Here is an 18483-nt window from a genome sequence, read left to right as displayed (position 1 = left end):
TCTGGGGACCGGGGGTTCAAATCCCGGCCCCGCCTGTGTGCAGTTTGCATGTTCTCCCCGTGCCTGCGTGGGTTTTCTCCGGGTACTTTGGTTTCCTCCCACATACCAAAAACATGCGTGGTAGGTTGATTGATGACTCTAAATTGCCCATAGGTGTGAATGTGAGTGCGAATGGTTGTTTGTTTCTATGTGCCCTGCGATTGGCTGGCGACCGGTTCAGGGTGTAGCCCGCCTCCCGCCCGAAGATAGCTGGGATAGGCTCCAGCAGCCCGCGACCCAAGTGAGGATGTGTGGTTAAGACAATGGATGGATGATAGAAAAGTAGTTCTTTGTTGTCATCTTGTGGCTTCTTTAGGCCATTATGAACCTTTTTTTGGGGTGGGCATCAATTACTTGCGGATTTTTGCTATTTTCAGCAGGGCTCGACCCCTCAATTACTTTAACAACAGTTTAAGCCCAAAGAGAGTGGCGAATCCTAGAAATGATCATCAAACATAATGTCTTGTGCGTACCTAATGAAATGTCCACTGAGCAGCACATTATCCGATATCACACACATGCTATGCCAGCTATCCCGTAGCTATGTGATCTTTGTTCTTCTTTGCTTGACCTGACACATCAAGTCTTGAGGCTTGTAAGTTTTTTTTATTGATTGTAGTGATTTGAAATGAACTCAACACAGATTGAGCTCCTGACTCCTTTTTCTTTTTAAGCCGTGATGTAAAGTCAGTGAGGCCTTCTCTGCTGGCCTAAAAATATTGGTTCTAAACTGCTCCAAATGGTTTACGTGGCAGAGTTGCGTGTGTTTTTGTATATGTTTTCTTACCCCCCCCCCCCCCCCCCCCCCCCCCCAAAATAACAGGTTGTGCCTCCTGGTGACTGAAATGACCCATTTCACCACGTTGCAGTAAACATCACTCCCGCAAAACACACACAGTGCACAGCAGATGTGGCATCTGTAAAGCTGAAGTATACAGTGGAATTTGAAGAGAAGAACATTGCGGAGCAGAAGTTGATAAACATTTCAATGCTGACCCGAAAAGGATGATATGAAGGGGGAGAAAGTAAGTTACTGAGGCACTGGGAAAAAATATTGTAATATGTAAAAACAATATTTTATTAGGCGGCACGGTGGACGACTGGTTAGAGCATCAGCCTCACAGTTCTGAGGACCCGGGTACAATCCCCGGCCCCGCCTGTGTGGAGTTTGCATGTTCTCCCCGTGCCTGCGTGGGTTTTTTCCGGGCACTCCGGTTTCCTCCCACATCCCAAAAACATGCATTAATTGGAGACTCTAAATTGCCCGTAGGTGTGACTGTGAGTGTGAATGGTTGTTTGTTTGTATGTGCCCTGCGATTGGCTGGCAACCAGTTCAGGGTGTACCCCGCCTCCTGCCCGATGACAGCTGGGATAGGCTCCAGCACGCCCGCGACCCTAGTGAGGAGAAGCGGCTCAGAAAATGGATGGATGGATGGAATATTTAATTACGTGGCATTATTTATATGTGAAAATCGTGACAAACATATTAAAGTCACTTGTTTGCTTTGTGTGCTAAAATTGTACTTATGAGCAAACTCAAGTGAATAAAAAAATGGTGCAATTAAAGTTCTGTGATGCCCTCACATGTGGGCAAGGAGAGCCACAGTCACTGATGCACTTTCCGCCATTTATGAAACGGTACAAACAATCAAACACACAGATACAAAACTCGCAAGGAGCTGCTGTAGGCCACAACTCACGCCCAGATGCTCACACGAAGACTACTCGACTCCAGCTCCAGATGTCACTCACTAAGCCACGCCCCTAAAAGGCACACATGCAACACACGAACAGTAATTACACTTTATAAAACCAGTTTATTTCTATACCTTGTCTTTTTTCGTTTTAATACTGTATATAGTACTCTATCTCTCCAACATGGTAAAGAGTATATACTTTTCTGCCTGATTTGTTTTAATGTGACAAAAGGACTACTTGACTTTTGGACTGCATTATATATTCATGACAGTCCAAGTCATTTCCTCTTGACTGATCAAAATTAGTCCGTCCATCCATTTTCTATAGTGCATGTCCTCATTAGGGTCATGGGTGAGCTGGAGGCGGGGTACACTAATTAAATAGACAGCGCAGTCTCGTGGTTAGCACATTTAGCCAACTGAACTGAGATTTTGGGTTCGAAACTCGGCTTCCTGTGTGAAGTTTGCATGTTGTCCCTGTGCTTGTGTGTGCATTCTTAGAGAGAGAAAAACAGGATTGAGGGGTTGAGCGACCCGGGAAGGATGGGAGAACAATGGGCACAACAACAGACATATCATCAACACTAATAGTCCCATGATGACAGCAAACTCAATTGGTGTGAGTGTGAGTGTAAATGGTTGTTTGTCTATATGTGCCTTGTGATTGGCTGGCGACCAATCCAGGCTGGACCTCTTGCCCAAAGTCAGCTGGGATAGGCTCTGGCTCACCCGTGACCCTAATGAGGACAAGTGCTGTAGAAAATGGATAAATGGATGTGAATTGTAATCCCCTCCACTGGTGGTAAAGCATCGAAGAAGCCGCCGGTGGACTTTTAATTGCTTTATTGGACAAAAGTAACCAAATAAACACAAACACATTCACACACGACCTACCGTTTGCCACAAAATAACGGCGAGCCACTCAACACGCAGAGTGGCTAACAGTTTAGCCAGTTAACAGCCGGCCAAGTCTACACTCTCATTCGCTGAATCCATCGTCCCACAGCAGGAACGCTCTGCCTTTTTAAGTCACGCCTCAGTCACAGATAGACACAGATACTACAGTACTGTAGATCGTGAGGATGGAGACCCCAAGTGGACAAAAATAATACCTGCACCTCCATCCGTCCATCCATTTTCTGTACCGCTTATCCTCACCAGGGTCATGGGGGTGCTGGAGACTATCCCAATTATTTTCAGGCGAGAGGCGCGGTACAGCCTGAACTAGTCACAGGCCAATCACAGGGCACACAGAAATTCACAACCATCCGCACTCACATTTACACATACGGGCAATTTAGAGTCTTCAATTAACCTACCATGCATGTTTTGGGGATGTGGGAGGAAACCAGAGAACTCAGAGAAAACCCACGCAGGCACGGGGAGAGCATGCAAAATCCACACAGGTGAGGCCAGATTTGAACTGCAGTCCTCAGAACTGTGAGGCAGATGTGCTAACCAGTCGTCCACCGTGCCGCCTACCTGCACCACATACGCCTACATTTTGGTATTATATACAGTACATGAAGCTTTATATATCAATAATAAAATAAATATTAGGTCGCCACTTTGTGGATTTCGTCTATTACAGGGATGGTCTGGAACGCCACCCCCGAGATAAACGAGGAATTCCTGTTTCACCAATTTTACATGTGCCTGACTAACTAATGCATGGATCTTCACCACAGAATTCATGCATATACAGTGCAGGAAGTGTGACTCCATACTTGAGCTGGGTGTCATCAGACTTCATTTAAACCTCTCCATCCTCTCCAGTGGTCGTGCCCCCCACACAGACAGAGAGCCTGCGCGCTGCAGGCTGCAGGTTCCACAGCAGCCTAAATGCCTAATAGGCTGAAGATGGCCGCTGCTCGGACCCGGTAGGCTGCTCCGCCATAGCAACTCCCCCTGACCCCTCCCTCGCCGAGCCCCAGCCAGCATCACCCTGCACACGGCTCAGACATATTTGGTCCTCCGGAAGCGTGCACGGCTCGGGTAAGCCAGTCCCTTCATAGCACGGCGCCTGCGTACGGGTGGAGCACACTTTTTTATTTGATTTTCATTAAAGATGAAAAAAAAAAAAAAATGCATTTTCGAAGCCTCGTCCGGTCGTCGTCAACAGCCGACAGGAGGAGCTCGGGGCTGGGGGGCGGCGGGGCTGCCGTAAAGTTTGTCCTGCTCGGACCCTCGGCTTCTAAAATGGCTGGCTGGAGGTTCGAGGACGAAGAAGAAGCGCCGTTCTCTCTTCCTGCACACGAAAGCTGTAAATATCACTCCGTGTGCATGCTTGGCGGCTGTCGTGTCGGTGTGTCGGACCGCCGGCCGGCGACGTCGCGGGTTCGAACTCCCGTCACGTCATGGCGCACTGACAGCTCGCACCCTGGACTGTGCTTCGGGGCCACGTCCTGCTCTTCGGCTCGTCTCTTATCGCCTTCTTCTTTTCCGAAACAGCCCCACGAACGGTTCATTCTTATCATATCACTACCTCTGTACTGCGTGTCTACATGAGGAAGTAGGCGAGACGACGTGCAATGTGTTCGGCTACACCCCCACGCGAGCCCTTTCATTCTTTTATGTTCTTCAAAAAAAAAGGTTCCATAATATAACATACTGTCAGTGAACGTCACATTTGATAAAACGCGGTGTAGTTTTTGTGAGGTCACGTGACAGGCTCATTAGCATCTCGCACACTTGACCCATATACACGGGGGTCCTTGATTTACGACGGGCAGTTCCGTTCTACGGCGGCGACGTAAGTCGGAACGAGCCGCAGTCGATCACTAAAATTAATCCATCCATCCAATTTCAAAAGCGCTCATCCTCAGTAGGGTCGCTGGAGCCGATCCCAGCTGACTCTGGGCGAGGGGCGGGGGCCAATCGCAGGGCACATGGAAACAAGCAACCATTCACACTCACATGCACACCTATGGACAATTTAGAGTCTTAATTAACAACACGCATGTTTTTGGGATGTGGGAGGAAACCGCAGTGCCCGGAGAAAACCCACGCAGCCACGGGGAGAACATGCAAACTCCACACAGGCGGGGCCGGGATTTGAACCCCGGTCCTCAGAACTGTGAGGCAGATGTGCTAAGCAGTAGCTCACCGTGCCGCCTACTAAAATTCAAATCATAATTATAAAACAACCAAATGAAAAACAGTATGGTGGTAAGTTACTCAGCATGCCTTCTTAAGATGCCTCTGCCAACGAAGTAATAAAGTCACCAAGTAAATATTTACTTAAATACATACATACATACTTTAAATACAGTTCTAGGTGATAATTATAAAACGATCAAAATTAAAAGCTTTTAAGTATGACGGTAACCGAGCATGACTTCTCGTGCCGCGTGACCACGTAATTCTTACACTGCGCCTTATTCCATTACTAACCTACGCTAACACATTTATTAGGCCATAATTACAGTAAATATTTGTATGAAATACAGTTCTAGGTCATAATTATAATAAAATAAAATCAAATTAAAAACACTAAGTATGGCGGTAAATGAGTGTAACTTCTTGTGTCGTAATCTTACGCTGCGTCGTAGTCCATCACTAACCTATTTTGGCGCATTAATAAGTCACAATTACAGTAAATATTTGTATGAAATACACTGCTTTGCAATAAATATCAAAGTGTCAACTCGAAAACAGTGACTATGGCGGTGACTGAGTGTACCTAGTTGTGCTGCGTGACCAAGTAGTCTTAGTCCACTAGTACTGTAAGATATCCATCCATCCATTTTCAACACCGCTTATCCTGGTTAGGGTCGCAGGACGCTGGACCCTATCCCAGCTGACTTCGGGCGAAAGGCGGACTACACCCTGAACTGGTCGCCAGTCAGTCGCAGGGCACATATAGACACGGACAACCATTCGCACTCACATTCACACCGTCACTGAGTGGGAACTGTACCCACGCTGCCTGCACCAAAGTCAGGCGAGTGTACCACTACACCATCAGTGACTTGTACTGTAAGATATTTGTATGAAATACACTTCTAGGTAATAATGATAAAACATTCAAGCGAAAAACAGTAAGTACGGTAGTAACGGTGCGTGCGCTCTTGTGCCGTATTCTTACACTGTGCTGTAGTCTATCAGGAACCTACGCTAACAGTAGAAAAGTCATGATTATCGAAAATATTTAATATGAATGGAATGGAATAAAACAGGCGGCACGGTAGGCGACTGATTAACACATCTGCCTCGCAGTTCTGAGGACCCGGGTTCAAATCCGGCCTTGCCTGTGTGGAGTTTGCATGTTCTCCCCGTGCCTGCGTGGGTTTTCTCCGGGTTTCCTCCCATGTTCCAAAAACATGCCTGGTTGGTTAATTGAAGACTTATGTCTCAAAAGTGTTCTGTCAATTGACTGTCTGTTGTCGTACTAGAGCGGCTCCAACTACCGGAGACAAATTCCTTGTGTGTTTTTGGACATACTTGGCAAATAAAGATGAGTCTGATTCTGATTGTGCGCCATTCTTAACCTTGAAATGTAATTATTACAATAAATATTTACATGAAAAAAACTTATAGCTACAAATAGAAAACAATCAAATAAGCAATAATTTCGGGGGCAACTGTGTGTTCCTGCTCGTGCTGTGCGGCCACTTCATTCTGACGCCATTACGCAAATTAGTTCATTGTCCGCCATTCCTTGTCTTGAAATGTTGTATGTCAGAAACGTCTTAAACCTAAGACATGCACTCCCCACGCCACACACACACACTTCTTTGACAAGGTTTTGTTGTTGTTGCTCATGCTATGCTCATTTGACGCACTAATATATGATGATGTTCTTATATCCAAGATGTCTAAATGGGTATGACCCAAAATGGATGCTCAGCTGGCTACAGTCCTGTCAAGAGGCAGCCTGGAGGTCCAAAATGGCAGCCAGTATGCAGTAGCGTCCGAGCTGCTGAGCCACGAACCAAAGGGGGACCCGCAGGAGACATGTTCGGACGCTACCGGGGAAGGTAGCCTCCGGTCGTGCCCCTCCAACCGGGATGCTCTGTCAATCAACAGGAGAAAGCCAGAGGTGGGCGGGACTTGCGAGCTCGCCCCCCAGGAAATGAGCGAGATTCATGGGTCGAGGCAGGCAATCAGAATCCAAATTATGGTTCCCCCTCTGTGCCAGACACCCAACGCGTACTCCGCTGCCAGTTCCACCAAAGACTTGCATTTCGGTAGTGCACGAAAAACAAACCAAATATCTGTAGTCAAGACCAAGGACCAGGGAGTGGAGCTCACGGCAGGGATGCACGCAAGGGGAGATGTTTTGGATGCCGAGACCATCCACTCGGATCTCTCGGGAATCCCAAAAGAAACCCATAAAGCCAATGACGTTCTATTGCTGGGTCAGGAAGTAAAGGAAGAATGTTTAGAGAGGCGAGTGGAGGACTCTGTGAAGGTTGTGGCCTGGGCGGAGGAGCAGAGCGAGCCTCTGGACTTGAGTCTCCCCAAGAAAAAAGAGAACCGGGACCCCAGGCACGGACGCTTTATGGACGCATGCGATAGCTTGCTAATTATGGAGGTGGACGAATATGAGGGTGAGGGAGACCGGGACGTGGTGGAGGAGGATGAAGAACAACCCGCCTTTTACCCTGCTTCTGTTTTCGCCCAGGACCTTCTTCTCATAGACGACCAAGGCATTCCGTACACGCTTAGCCCAGATGGACTCAGGGTGCCGCAAGTGGACACCACCGCCTCCGAGGGCCGGGTCGAGAACGAGGTGTCCTCGCAGTTTCCTGCCTCAGCAGGTTCAGACCACAGTCTAAGTATGGCTGATGCACTAAATGCACCTTCTGGTGACATGATACCTTCACAGGTCTCTGAGTTGCCGTCGCTGACTCCACAAGTCCTCAGCAGTTTGGATGCAAACTCCTCCGAGGCCTCTGGACTATCCAGCCCCAACCAGCCCATCCAGATCATTACAACACCTTCCTCCAGTGCTCCCATCCTGCTCCCCTCTGGTCCACTTAGTCTTTCTCTTCCACTGTCTGTCACCCGCAGCACTGTTGGTGCTTCGGCTCCGATGTTCCTCCTCCTTTCCTCTGGTGACTCTACCTCCACCCCTATCGCCATCCTGGACCCCTCAACCGGTCAGCTGTCCCAGATCTCCCTTCCTCTGGTTTCTGGTAATGCGTTATCTCAACCTGTCATGGGATTGGGTCTAAACAGCCCCACTATGGTCCTGTCAGGAGGGTCCGGTAATGTCCTCACTTCTAATCTAGCTGCTGTTTCCTCTTTACTCATTCCTACTCACGTCGACTCCTCTGTCGGAACTGAAGCCATACCTGCCGAGCAGGTCTCGAACGAGAGCGATAAGCCATTATCTTTAAGAGCAGCCGCTGCTACTTTGACCCCCGACCCCTCAGACACCCAACTCCTGGACCCCGATCCCCTGGACGATCACATGTACTTCTCCAGTGCCGCCGCTCCTTCCTCGCCACCTAAGCTGGACCCCCTGGACCCCCTGGACTCCCTGGACCCGCTGGACCCCCTGTCTCCTACGGATTCGTCCAATGACCCTTCTGCCCGGCGGGTACTCTACTGCCAGCTGTGCCCTCGCATCTTCTTTTACCTCTCCGACCTGGAGCGCCACGCCATCACGCACTCGCAGAAGAAGCCTCACGTTTGTCAGCAGTGCGGCAAAGCCTTCAAGCGCTCCAGCCATCTGCAGGTCAGTGCTGAGCTAACATAGCTGCAAAACAGGAAGTGTGTAGCTGAGGCCAGGATTCATGTCACACATTTCTGCTCCCAAGCCGATAGAATTTGTAGACTACGGACTGTAGCATATTGTCTTAATGTTAACAAAAAGGTTCAGTCGCATTTTGATTTCAGATCATGAACTCATCATCACTTCACTTCTTCTTCAATCATCGTGATCAACTACTATGTAGCCCGTGAGGAGTGCGACACCTCCGTGTTAGTTTTTAGCATTCGCTTGTCACCCAACTCTGAAGTGGCTCTATTGTTATTCTCAGTGTTTACCAGCTAATGCTAACTTGTTTCAGCTGTTGCTTGGTTTATAGGCATTTTAGCTAACATAGCACTTTGACTAGACCATGATCCTAGCTAAAGACAACGCAAACATTACCTTAAACCAGTAGCAGTAAAAGTTTGTCTTTTTTCCTCCATTTGACAGCTAATTTAACTTGTTTCAACATGGCAGTTAAGAGTTTCTATTCTTGTAGATATACTGTAGCTGCAGCTATGATAGCACTGAGGCTAAACCAGGATATAGCTAATGAAAATTAGCTCCTCCCCGACATACAAAGATCTTCGAACTACAGTGATGTATTTATCAGTTCAACATACTGCAATTACTTTACACCTTTCCTATTAGCTAGGGCTTTGGTACCATCTTGTGGCATCTTGGGCTATGTTCACAGTGCAGGTCAATTCTGATTTTTTTTGTCTAATGTGACGTGTCTGATTTTTTTCATCTCACTGTGAACAGAACAATTCAGATTTTATTTCAGGTACACCCTGAACTGGTCGCCAGCCAATCGCAGGGCACATCTAAATAATCAACCATTCGCACTCACATTCACACCTACGGGCAATTTAGAGTCTCCAATCAACCGACCATGCATGTTTTTGGGATGTGGGAGGAAACCGGAGTACCCGGAGAAAACGCACGAAGGCACGGGGAGAACATGCAAACTCCACACAGGCGAGGCTGGATTTGAACCCAGGTTCTCAGAACTGTGAGGCGGATGTGCTAACCAGTCTTCCACCGTGCCGGCTGACATGAATTTGACATTGTAATTTGCAGTGACGTAGAATTGCACTGCATCATACCAAGAGGCGCTTCTGATATTAAATAATTTATATAATGCTGTGGTACCTTGACTAACAAGTGCCTCAACGTATGAGTTTTTGAAGTTACAAGCTGCCGCTTGTTCGATTATTATTATTTTCTTCTTTTTTGTGTGTGTTGCAAGCCACATTTAGAGTTACGGGCGAGCTTCAGATATGCCGCTCAAGTGAAATGAAAAAAAAATTAAGCAATTTACAGTGCTGTGAAAAAGTATTGGCCCCCTTCTCAAATTCCTATTTTTTTGCAGTTTCACCACCAAACAAATATAAATATCAGACAAAGATAATCCAAGTAAACATAGAATGCAGTTTTTAATTGGTGATTTTATTTTATTTTTTTCATTAAGGAAAAAATAAATAAATCAAAGCTACCTGGCGTGTGTCAAAAAGTAATTGCCCCCGAAATCTAATATCTAGTTGGGCTACCTTCAGCAGCAAAAACTGAAATCAAGCATTTCCTATAACTGGTGGAGATATTTTGGCCCACTCTTCCTTACAAAATTGTTTAAATTTAGCAACAGTGGAGGCTTTCCGAGCATGAATGGCCTTTTTAAGGTCAAGCAACAGCATATCAATCGGATTCGAGTCCGGACTTTGACTCGGCCCCTCCAAAACCTTAATTCAGAAGTTGACTTGCTGTTGTCTTTTGGATCGTTGTCCTGCCCCAGAACCCAAGGGGGCTTTAGCTTGAGGTCACAAACTGATGGCCAAACATTCTCTTTCAGGATTTTCTTTTAAAGAGCAGAATTCATGGTTTCGTTAATCACAGCAAGTTGTCCAGGTCCTGAAGCTGCAAATCAGGCCCAGACATTCACACTACCACCACCACGTTTAACTGTTGGTATGATGTTCCTTTTCTAAAATGCTGTTTAACATTTGCGACAGATTTAACGAGACACACACCTTCGAAAAAGTCCAAACTTCGTCTCGTCAGTCCGTAGAATGTTTGTCTGGGATCTCTGCCATGCTGGATGCCATTTTTGCTCAGTCTTTTCCTTATTGTTGCGTTATGAACACTGACCCTAACTGAGACAAGTGAGGCCTGCAGTTCTTTAGATATTGTTTTGGGTTCCTTTGTGACCTCCTGGATGAGTCGTTGTTGTGGTCTTGGGGGAATTTCCGTAGGCTGGCCACTCCTGGAAGCTTCACCACTGTTCCATGTTTTTGCCATTTTAGGATAATGGCTCTCACCTTGGTTCACTGGAATCCTAAAGCTTAAGAAATGGCTTTGTAACCCTTTCCAGTCTGATAGATGTCAACTACTTTATTACTCATCGGTTCTTGAATTTCTTTGTATCGTGCCATTTTGTTGCAGCTTTTTTAGATCTTTTGGCCGAGTTCATTTTGTCAAACAGGTTCTATGCGATTTCTTGACTGAACAGGTCTGGAGGTAGTCAGGCATGGGTGTGTTCAATGAAAATGAAACAAAAAATTATTCGCTTAGCCACAGTTAATTCATCATTTAAAAAGGGCCATTACTTTTTCACACAGAGCCAAATAGATTTGAATTTTTTTTTTTTAAATGTATTGTTTTCCCCCAAAAAAATCTAAGTGGGGATATACCGCCAATAAGTGTTTTCGGGATTGGTTGTGCCCCAAAAAAGAAAAAAAACAAAAAGAAATAAGAATTTATTTATTTATTTATTTTTTTAAATTGGAAAAAAAATCCACAAATAGGCGAATCCACAGGTGCGAACCGCGAGTATGGGGCGGGGTTGGGGGCACTGTACTAGTAAACTGAGTTACGAGCTTGTCCATGGGACAAATTAAACTCCTAAATCAAGGTGTCATTGTCCTGTAATTTGGTTCGGGTCAAAATATAAGAAACAGCTGTCATTTAACATTTCCTGTCCTTGTTTCGCTCCCCCACAGAGGCACAAGCACATCCACACGGGCCAGAGGAACTTTGTGTGTCCCATCTGCGCCAAACGCTTCAGGGAGGCCGGCGAGCTCCAGCGCCACCAACGGGTTCACACGGGCGAGAAACCCTACCAGTGCCAACTTTGCCACACGCGCTTTGCCGAGCGCAACACGCTGCGACGCCATACCAAACGCAAGCACCCCTTCCACCAAGTGGCCATGGAAATGCTCAACGAGCGAGGCGGAGGTGGCGTCGGCGTTCATCACGAAGAAGAGGAGGAGCCCGCTGAATGGTACAGCTCCTCCGTGTCTCATCTGGAAAACTCTGATTCTGAAATGGAGGCTTGAAAAGTCCCAAACATACAAAGACGGGAGCACTTGCAATATTTATTTTGAAAAATAATGTATTTATATAAATCTATGTTATTCCCATTGCATTTAATGGCCAACAAAGACTTTATTATGCCCTTTTGGCTGATTTTGACAGCTCAATATTGAAATAATGATTTTGATGTAAATTCAAAATGACATTTCTATGAAATTGCATTCCCCCACAATCAATGACGAGACCTTTAAGTGCTTAAAGATAACTTCAACAATTCTCAGCGTCTTGTATTAAACAACCTAGTAGTGAAATCTGTATTTCTTAACAGAAACACTGTGAGTCATTATCCCTCTCTCTTTTTTTTTTTTAGCACAATATTAACTTTTTTCATGTATTGAATTTAAAACAAAAAAGAAAGCTTTTCATGTCTATGTCTATGATTTGATGTATTTAATCCATATCTTTCAGGACCAAACAAGTTATTGCAACGCATACTATACATATTCACATTTTGCTTATTTGTGGAGTATATTTAAGTGTTTAAATTACATTTTGACAGCTTCCAACCTTAGTCTTTGCCTATTTTCTGCATGTTTACACAATATTAAAAAAGAAGCAGAAACATCGTGTCATTTTTACTTGTTTTTTAGCATAATATTCACTTTTTCATGTAGTGAATTTAAAATAAAAAAAGAAAGCTTTCTGTCTTTTGTTGCTTTGGTATATTTAATACATATATTTCGAGACCAAACGAGTTATTCCAACACATACTATATATATATATATATACTGTGTGTTTATGTGTATATATATATATATATATATATATATATATATATATATATATATATATATATACACAACCCCAATTCCAGTGAAGTTGAGACGTTGTGTTAAACAAATAAAAACAGAATACAATGATTTGAAAATCATCTTCAACCTATATTTAATTGAATATACTACAAAGACAAGATATTTAATGTTCAAACTGATAAACTTTATTGTTTTTAGCAAATAATCATTAACTTAGAATTGTATGGCTGCAACACGTTCCAAAAAAGCTGGGACAGGGTCATGTTTACCACTGTGTTACATCACCTTTTCTTTTGACAACATTCAATAACGTTTGGGAACCGAGGACACTAATTGTTGAAGCTTTGTAGGTGGAATTCTTTCCCATTCTTGCTTGATGTACAGCTTCAGCTGTTCAACAGTCGGGGTCTCCGTTGTCGTATTTTACGTTTCATAATGTGCCACACATTTTCAATGGGAGACAGGTCTGGACTGCAGGCAGGTCAGTCTAGTACCCGCACTCTTTTACTACGAAGACACGCTGTTGTAACGTGCAGAATGTGGTTTGGCATTGTCTTGCTGAAATAAGCAGGGGTGTCCATGAAAAAGACGTTGCTTGGATGGCAGCATATGTTTCTCCAAAACCTGTATGTACCTTTCAGCATTAATGGTGCCTTCACAGATGTATAAGTTACCCATGCCATTGGCACTAACACAGCCCCATACCATCACAGATGCTGGCTTTTGAACTTTGAACACTTTGAACTTTGCGTCTATAACAGTCCGGATGTTTCTTTTCCTCTTTGGCACGGGCCCAGAGAAGCCAGCGGCGTTTCTGGGTGTTGTTGATAAACGACTTTTGCTTTGTATAGTAGCGTTTCAAGTTGCACTTACGGATGTAGCGCTGAACTGTATTTACTGACATTAGTTTTCTGAAGTGTTCCTGATCCCATGTAGCGATATCCTTTACCCATTGATGTCGGTTTTTGATGCAGTGCCGCCTGAGGGATCAATGGTCACGGGCATTCAATGTTGGTTTTCGGCCTTGGCGCTTACATTCAGTGATTTCTCCAGATTCTGTGAACCTTTTGATGATATTATGGACCGTAGATGATGAAATCCCTAAATTCCTTGCAATTGTACGTTGAGGAACATTGTCCTTAAACTGTTCGACTATTTTCTCACGCACTTGTTCACAAAGAGGTGAACCTCGCCCCATCTTTGTTTATGAATGACTGAGAAATTCAGGGAAGCTCCTTTTATACCCGATCATGGCACCCACCTGTTCCCAATTAGCCTGTTCACCTGTGGGATGTTCCAAACAGGTGTTTGATGAGCATTCCTCAACTTTTTGCCACCTGTCCCAGCTTTTTTTGGAATGTGTTGCAGCCATAAAATTCCAAGTTAATGATTATTTGCTAAAAAACAATAAAGTTTATCAGTTTGAACATTAAATACCTTGTCTTTGTAGTGTATTCAATTAAATATAGGTTGAACATGATTTGCAAATCATTGTATTCTGTTTTATATTTTATTTATTTATGTTCAACACAACGTCCCAACTTCATCGGAATTGGGGTTGTATGTATATATATATATATATATATATACACACACACACACACACACACACACAGTATATATCTCATATTGGAGTATGTTCAGTTGTTTAAGTTACATTTTGACAACTTCCAACCTTAGTCTTTGCCTATTTTCTGCATGTTTACACAACATTAAAAAAGACGCTCCAGGTTCATAGCCTGCAAAGATGCCTGGATTGTCCAGTCCTTGTTTTTTCGTATTACACTTTTACTTGTTTTCTCAATTCATTCGGTCCGCAGACGCCCCTCAAACGTTGCACAGCTCCGAATAGTTATTAATTTTTTTTTTTTATTGCTCAAATGATCCCACATGGTCCTTGTGGCTGTCCCATCGAGAGGAAGGCATTAAGCTTGGCTTTATTATAGTTGGGCAAACAGACGCTACAGAGGGTTTGTGGAAGGAGAGGCAGGTGTGTGTGAGTGTGTTTGCATGTGTGTGTGTGTACACAGAGCAAAGGTTAGAACAAGCTTAGGAAAAAATGCATACGTGTGTGTGTGAGCTAAAATTTAAGATTTAATTGAATATGTGACCTCTTTGTGGCCTCAGTTAATCACAGCATGCCACCATTATATTTGTGAGCCAGCCAACAACTTATATTATTCCAACAGTGAATATGGGACTTCTACATACTACTACTATGTTATAAAAATATTATTAAATAAAGTTATGGACATTAGCTAGGTGACTAATCATAATACACTAATAACAATGTTACTATAACACGTACTACTAATGATTTCCTTTGGTGATCTCACTGTAATTAACAATACTTTCTGGTAGGTGAGCTCACTGTACTACTACTACTACTACTACAAGTACTACTACTACTACTACTACTACTAATAGTATCAACAATACTTTCTGGTCATTAAATAGTTGACTGGTGATGATAATAATAAGAATAACAATTATTATTATTATAAGGATAATTGTAATGTATGGTAATATACTACTAATGTTACTAAAATCTACGACTATACTAATACTACAAATTATAACAACTTTGATCAACATATTGTATAATAGTAAATACAAATTTGTATAAAACTACGTATTTTATTTACTCATGATTTATATTTTTATTTTTAATTATCAAGACTTGATGCATATTATTATTATTATTATTTCTGGTCCTTGGGACGAGACTGTTGCACCACCCAGTCCTCATATCATGGCGATGAATACCAACTGATCAAACCAGTTGTGTGCAAACAGAACATTGTGCGCGCGTGCGTGCGTGTGTGTGTTTCAGGGCATCAGGAGGAGCACGCTGCCAACTTGCCAAGCCATTGAAGTACAAGGCTGCAGTGCAGCATTTGCATGAGCCCAGCCGGAATGTCTCACCGTTCGGACATTTTATTCCCTTTTGATTTAGTCTGCTCCGTGACATTTTTGCAGTTTATCTGCTCTGCCGGAACAAAAACAGAGGTACAATTTGTGCGCACCTGAGAGTCAAAATTGAGGGGCATTCTACCCGAATTATGGCAGTACTCAATTTGTCCACGCGAGGGCAGCGTAACATCAGTGATCATGCTGGTTTCGGACCTCATCTGGCTCGCCAGTCGCAGCATGCTCGTTCACTACTTGTGTGCATTCCGTTCCTGCACAATTCACACAACCACACGCACGCACACACACACACACACACGCAGCACGGGCGATCGATGAGCACCAGCACATTTTCTACCCGGCTACATGCTCATGCGTGTGCGCCTTGCAGCAGGGGGCGCACAGAGAAATATGATATTGCACCAGGGAAAAGGTTAACATCACGCAGGGCTTCAGAGCAGGATTAACAACCGGGGGAGTGTTTTTGTGGGAGGATAGAAGGACGCTGACAGGTGTTAATCAGCGAGGGAGTCCAACCAGGGGTAAAGAAGCAATTACGTCGCCTTTACCCCAAAATGACGTTTGCGTAGAGATGTCACAGATGGAAAACATACAAGGTTGAGGATTTCAATGGCAAGGTCTGCTCTATCGGCACATATTAAATCAAGCCTCTTTCGTGGCCTGATCCATTTTGCTCCATGGCAACCGTAATTGAGCAATGCGGTGTTCCACGACTCTGATTAGTGCACCTTGACTCACTCCTTTTTTAATGACTATATTCACTCCCTTTTTACATCGCATGAAATGGCAGTGGGCAGCACGTCGGTCTCATGGTTAGCACATCTGCCTCACAGGGTTTGAATCTCGGAGTTTGCGTTTTTCTCCAGGTTTACTCCGGTTTGCTCCCACATTCCAAAATCGTGCCTGTTAGGTTGATTGAAGGCCCTCGAATTCAAGGGTGTCAAACTCATTTTGGTCGCGGGCCACATTGTAATTACGGTTTCCCTCAGAGGGCCGTTATGACTGTGAAACCATAAAAATCTTTAATCACCTCATCATTTTTTTGGTGTCCTGTTCGGCTGTAACAGCCTAACAGCCGAATCACCTCATCATATTATTAGACCCGAAATTTTAACTAGTTTTGGAATCAGAAATCAAGGGTAATGGGTTTTTCAACTATTGTTCATATTTGGTAACACAAAAGTGCTTGCAATATCTCAACGTTATTTACAAAATATGACAATTAGAAATCTTGGTTACAGATTTTAACAAGAATAATGGAAGTTGACACACGTGATTTGCCTTTGCGGGCCACATAAAATCATATGGTGGGCCAGATCTGGCCCCCGGGCCTCGAGTTTGACACCTGTGCCCTAGATCGTCCGTATGTGATGACCTGCGATCGGCTGGCGACCAGTACGTGGTGGACCCCGCCTCTTGCCAAAGTCAGCTGGGAAAGGCTCCAGCTCACCCACACGACCCTAATGAGGACACGCGCTATTGGATCAAATAGCAGCGACCAGGGGTGTAGCATGGATTGCCAGCGCCTATCACAAGTCAAATATTTGTGTCTAGTTAGCAATTCCGGTATGTGCAACATACTATATGCGACTACATTTCTGGGAAAAAAAAAAAAAAAAAAAAAAAAAGCTATGTGAAATGGTTTTATATCGACATCATGACACTGGTGTTCGTATGGGGAAGAGATGTGAGAAAAGATGACGTGTGTGTACATTATTGGTGCTAGGACCACCACTGTTTGTGCCCCCTAACTAGTGAACATGTCGCTGTCTTCCACCAGTCCAATGTTGAGCCATTTATGGCGTCTTGAGATACTTGTGAATGAAGTTGTCTTGAGATATGAGCCTCCTTTCGCCCGATGTTTTGCTTTGACTTGTGAGCGCAAACTTGAGATACGAACGCAGCATGGTGGCAGTGAACTCAAGCCAACTCACTTCACAACAAGCAGCACTTGCAGCACTCCGGCAACCAGTGAACAATTCTTCATAAAAAGGCTTCGAGCTGTTCAATGCCACTCCCAGTTGAAGTTTACTGTCAAACTAAACAACTCTCGTGTGGCCTTTAGTCTGCTATCTTAATACGAATGCCAACACATAATGAGAAAGGCATATGTAACCCTTTAATAAACTGATATTTGAACACAAATGATTCAGCAACACATTTAGACATTCAGAAAACACTACTCACAGCCATATGTTCTTTATCCTCTGCAAGTAACTGAGAAACTCTCATGTGACATTACTTACAGTAAATAACCTAAAAAGTGGAACAAGATGAACGTAGGGAATATAGTGTTACCCCACTATATTGCAGGATTGTTCGCGCCCCCGCTACATTGTGTTGTTTTTTTTTTTAGCCATCATCTTTTATGGGTTGTTACAATCCCCTTACTGGAAGGTGCTCGCATGGAGCCAAAGTCACCAATGCACTCTTCAGTCATGTATTGAACGCTGGGAAATCAACACATAAAGGCAACTAGTACACTCAGGCAAAAGCTGCTGTCATCCACAGCTCACACCCAAACATTCACGAGCAGACTGCCCGACGTCACACGCCTCCGCACCAGGCCCCGCCTCTTAAAGACACTCACACTGAATTATAACATGACAACCCAACTCCAGCTCCCGATGTCCTTCATTAGGGTACACCCCTTAAAGGCACACATTCAACACACATATACTACAGTACATAGAGTCAGCAGAAAAACAGTTGCATCCTCTTTTAATATAATGTAGTGCTATTTTTCTTTATTAAAAACTATAACAAAAAGTTGTGGTTGTTTTTTGGGGTGAGGAACAGAGTCGTGACATTTCAATTAATTTCAGTGGGGAAACTTGATTTGACGTACGAATAAATTAAGTCACGAGGCAAGTCAAGGTACCATGGTATTTCCCGCCCACCCTAGCTTCACCCTCGAGCCTCTGCAAGTCTCCCACACTGTCACCGTCATTACGACTTCCCTTCCGCACGCCCACACTGCCTCTTCAAAGC

At 44.2% G+C, this 18483-nt stretch overlaps 1 protein-coding gene across 3 annotated transcripts; it reads left to right on the top strand.

Annotated features, from left to right (window-relative positions):
• Positions 1–3663: 3663 nt before the first annotated feature.
• Positions 3664–12414, top strand: LOC133479413 (zinc finger protein 236). Of its 3 annotated transcripts, none has more exons than XM_061776400.1 (3): positions 3664–3731; positions 6550–8421; positions 11436–12414. In XM_061776400.1, exons 2-3 carry the CDS (start codon positions 6574–6576, stop codon positions 11769–11771), a joined length of 2184 nt encoding a protein of 727 aa, XP_061632384.1. In that variant the 5' UTR covers positions 3664–3731; positions 6550–6573; the 3' UTR covers positions 11772–12414. The 3 variants fall into 3 exon arrangements, with proteins under 3 accessions (XP_061632384.1, XP_061632382.1, XP_061632383.1); XM_061776398.1 differs by lacking the exon at positions 3664–3731 and adding an exon at positions 3761–3999; XM_061776399.1 differs by lacking the exon at positions 3664–3731 and having other exon boundaries at positions 4231–8421.
• The last annotated feature ends 6069 nt before the right edge of the window (positions 12415–18483 follow it).

This window comes from Phyllopteryx taeniolatus, chromosome 6 (assembly GCF_024500385.1).
Source record: "Phyllopteryx taeniolatus isolate TA_2022b chromosome 6, UOR_Ptae_1.2, whole genome shotgun sequence".
In the NCBI taxonomy this organism is placed as follows: Eukaryota; Metazoa; Chordata; class Actinopteri; order Syngnathiformes; family Syngnathidae; genus Phyllopteryx; species Phyllopteryx taeniolatus.
Note: the sequence above shows the minus strand (reverse complement) of the source record. Positions and strands in the feature narration are given on the sequence as shown.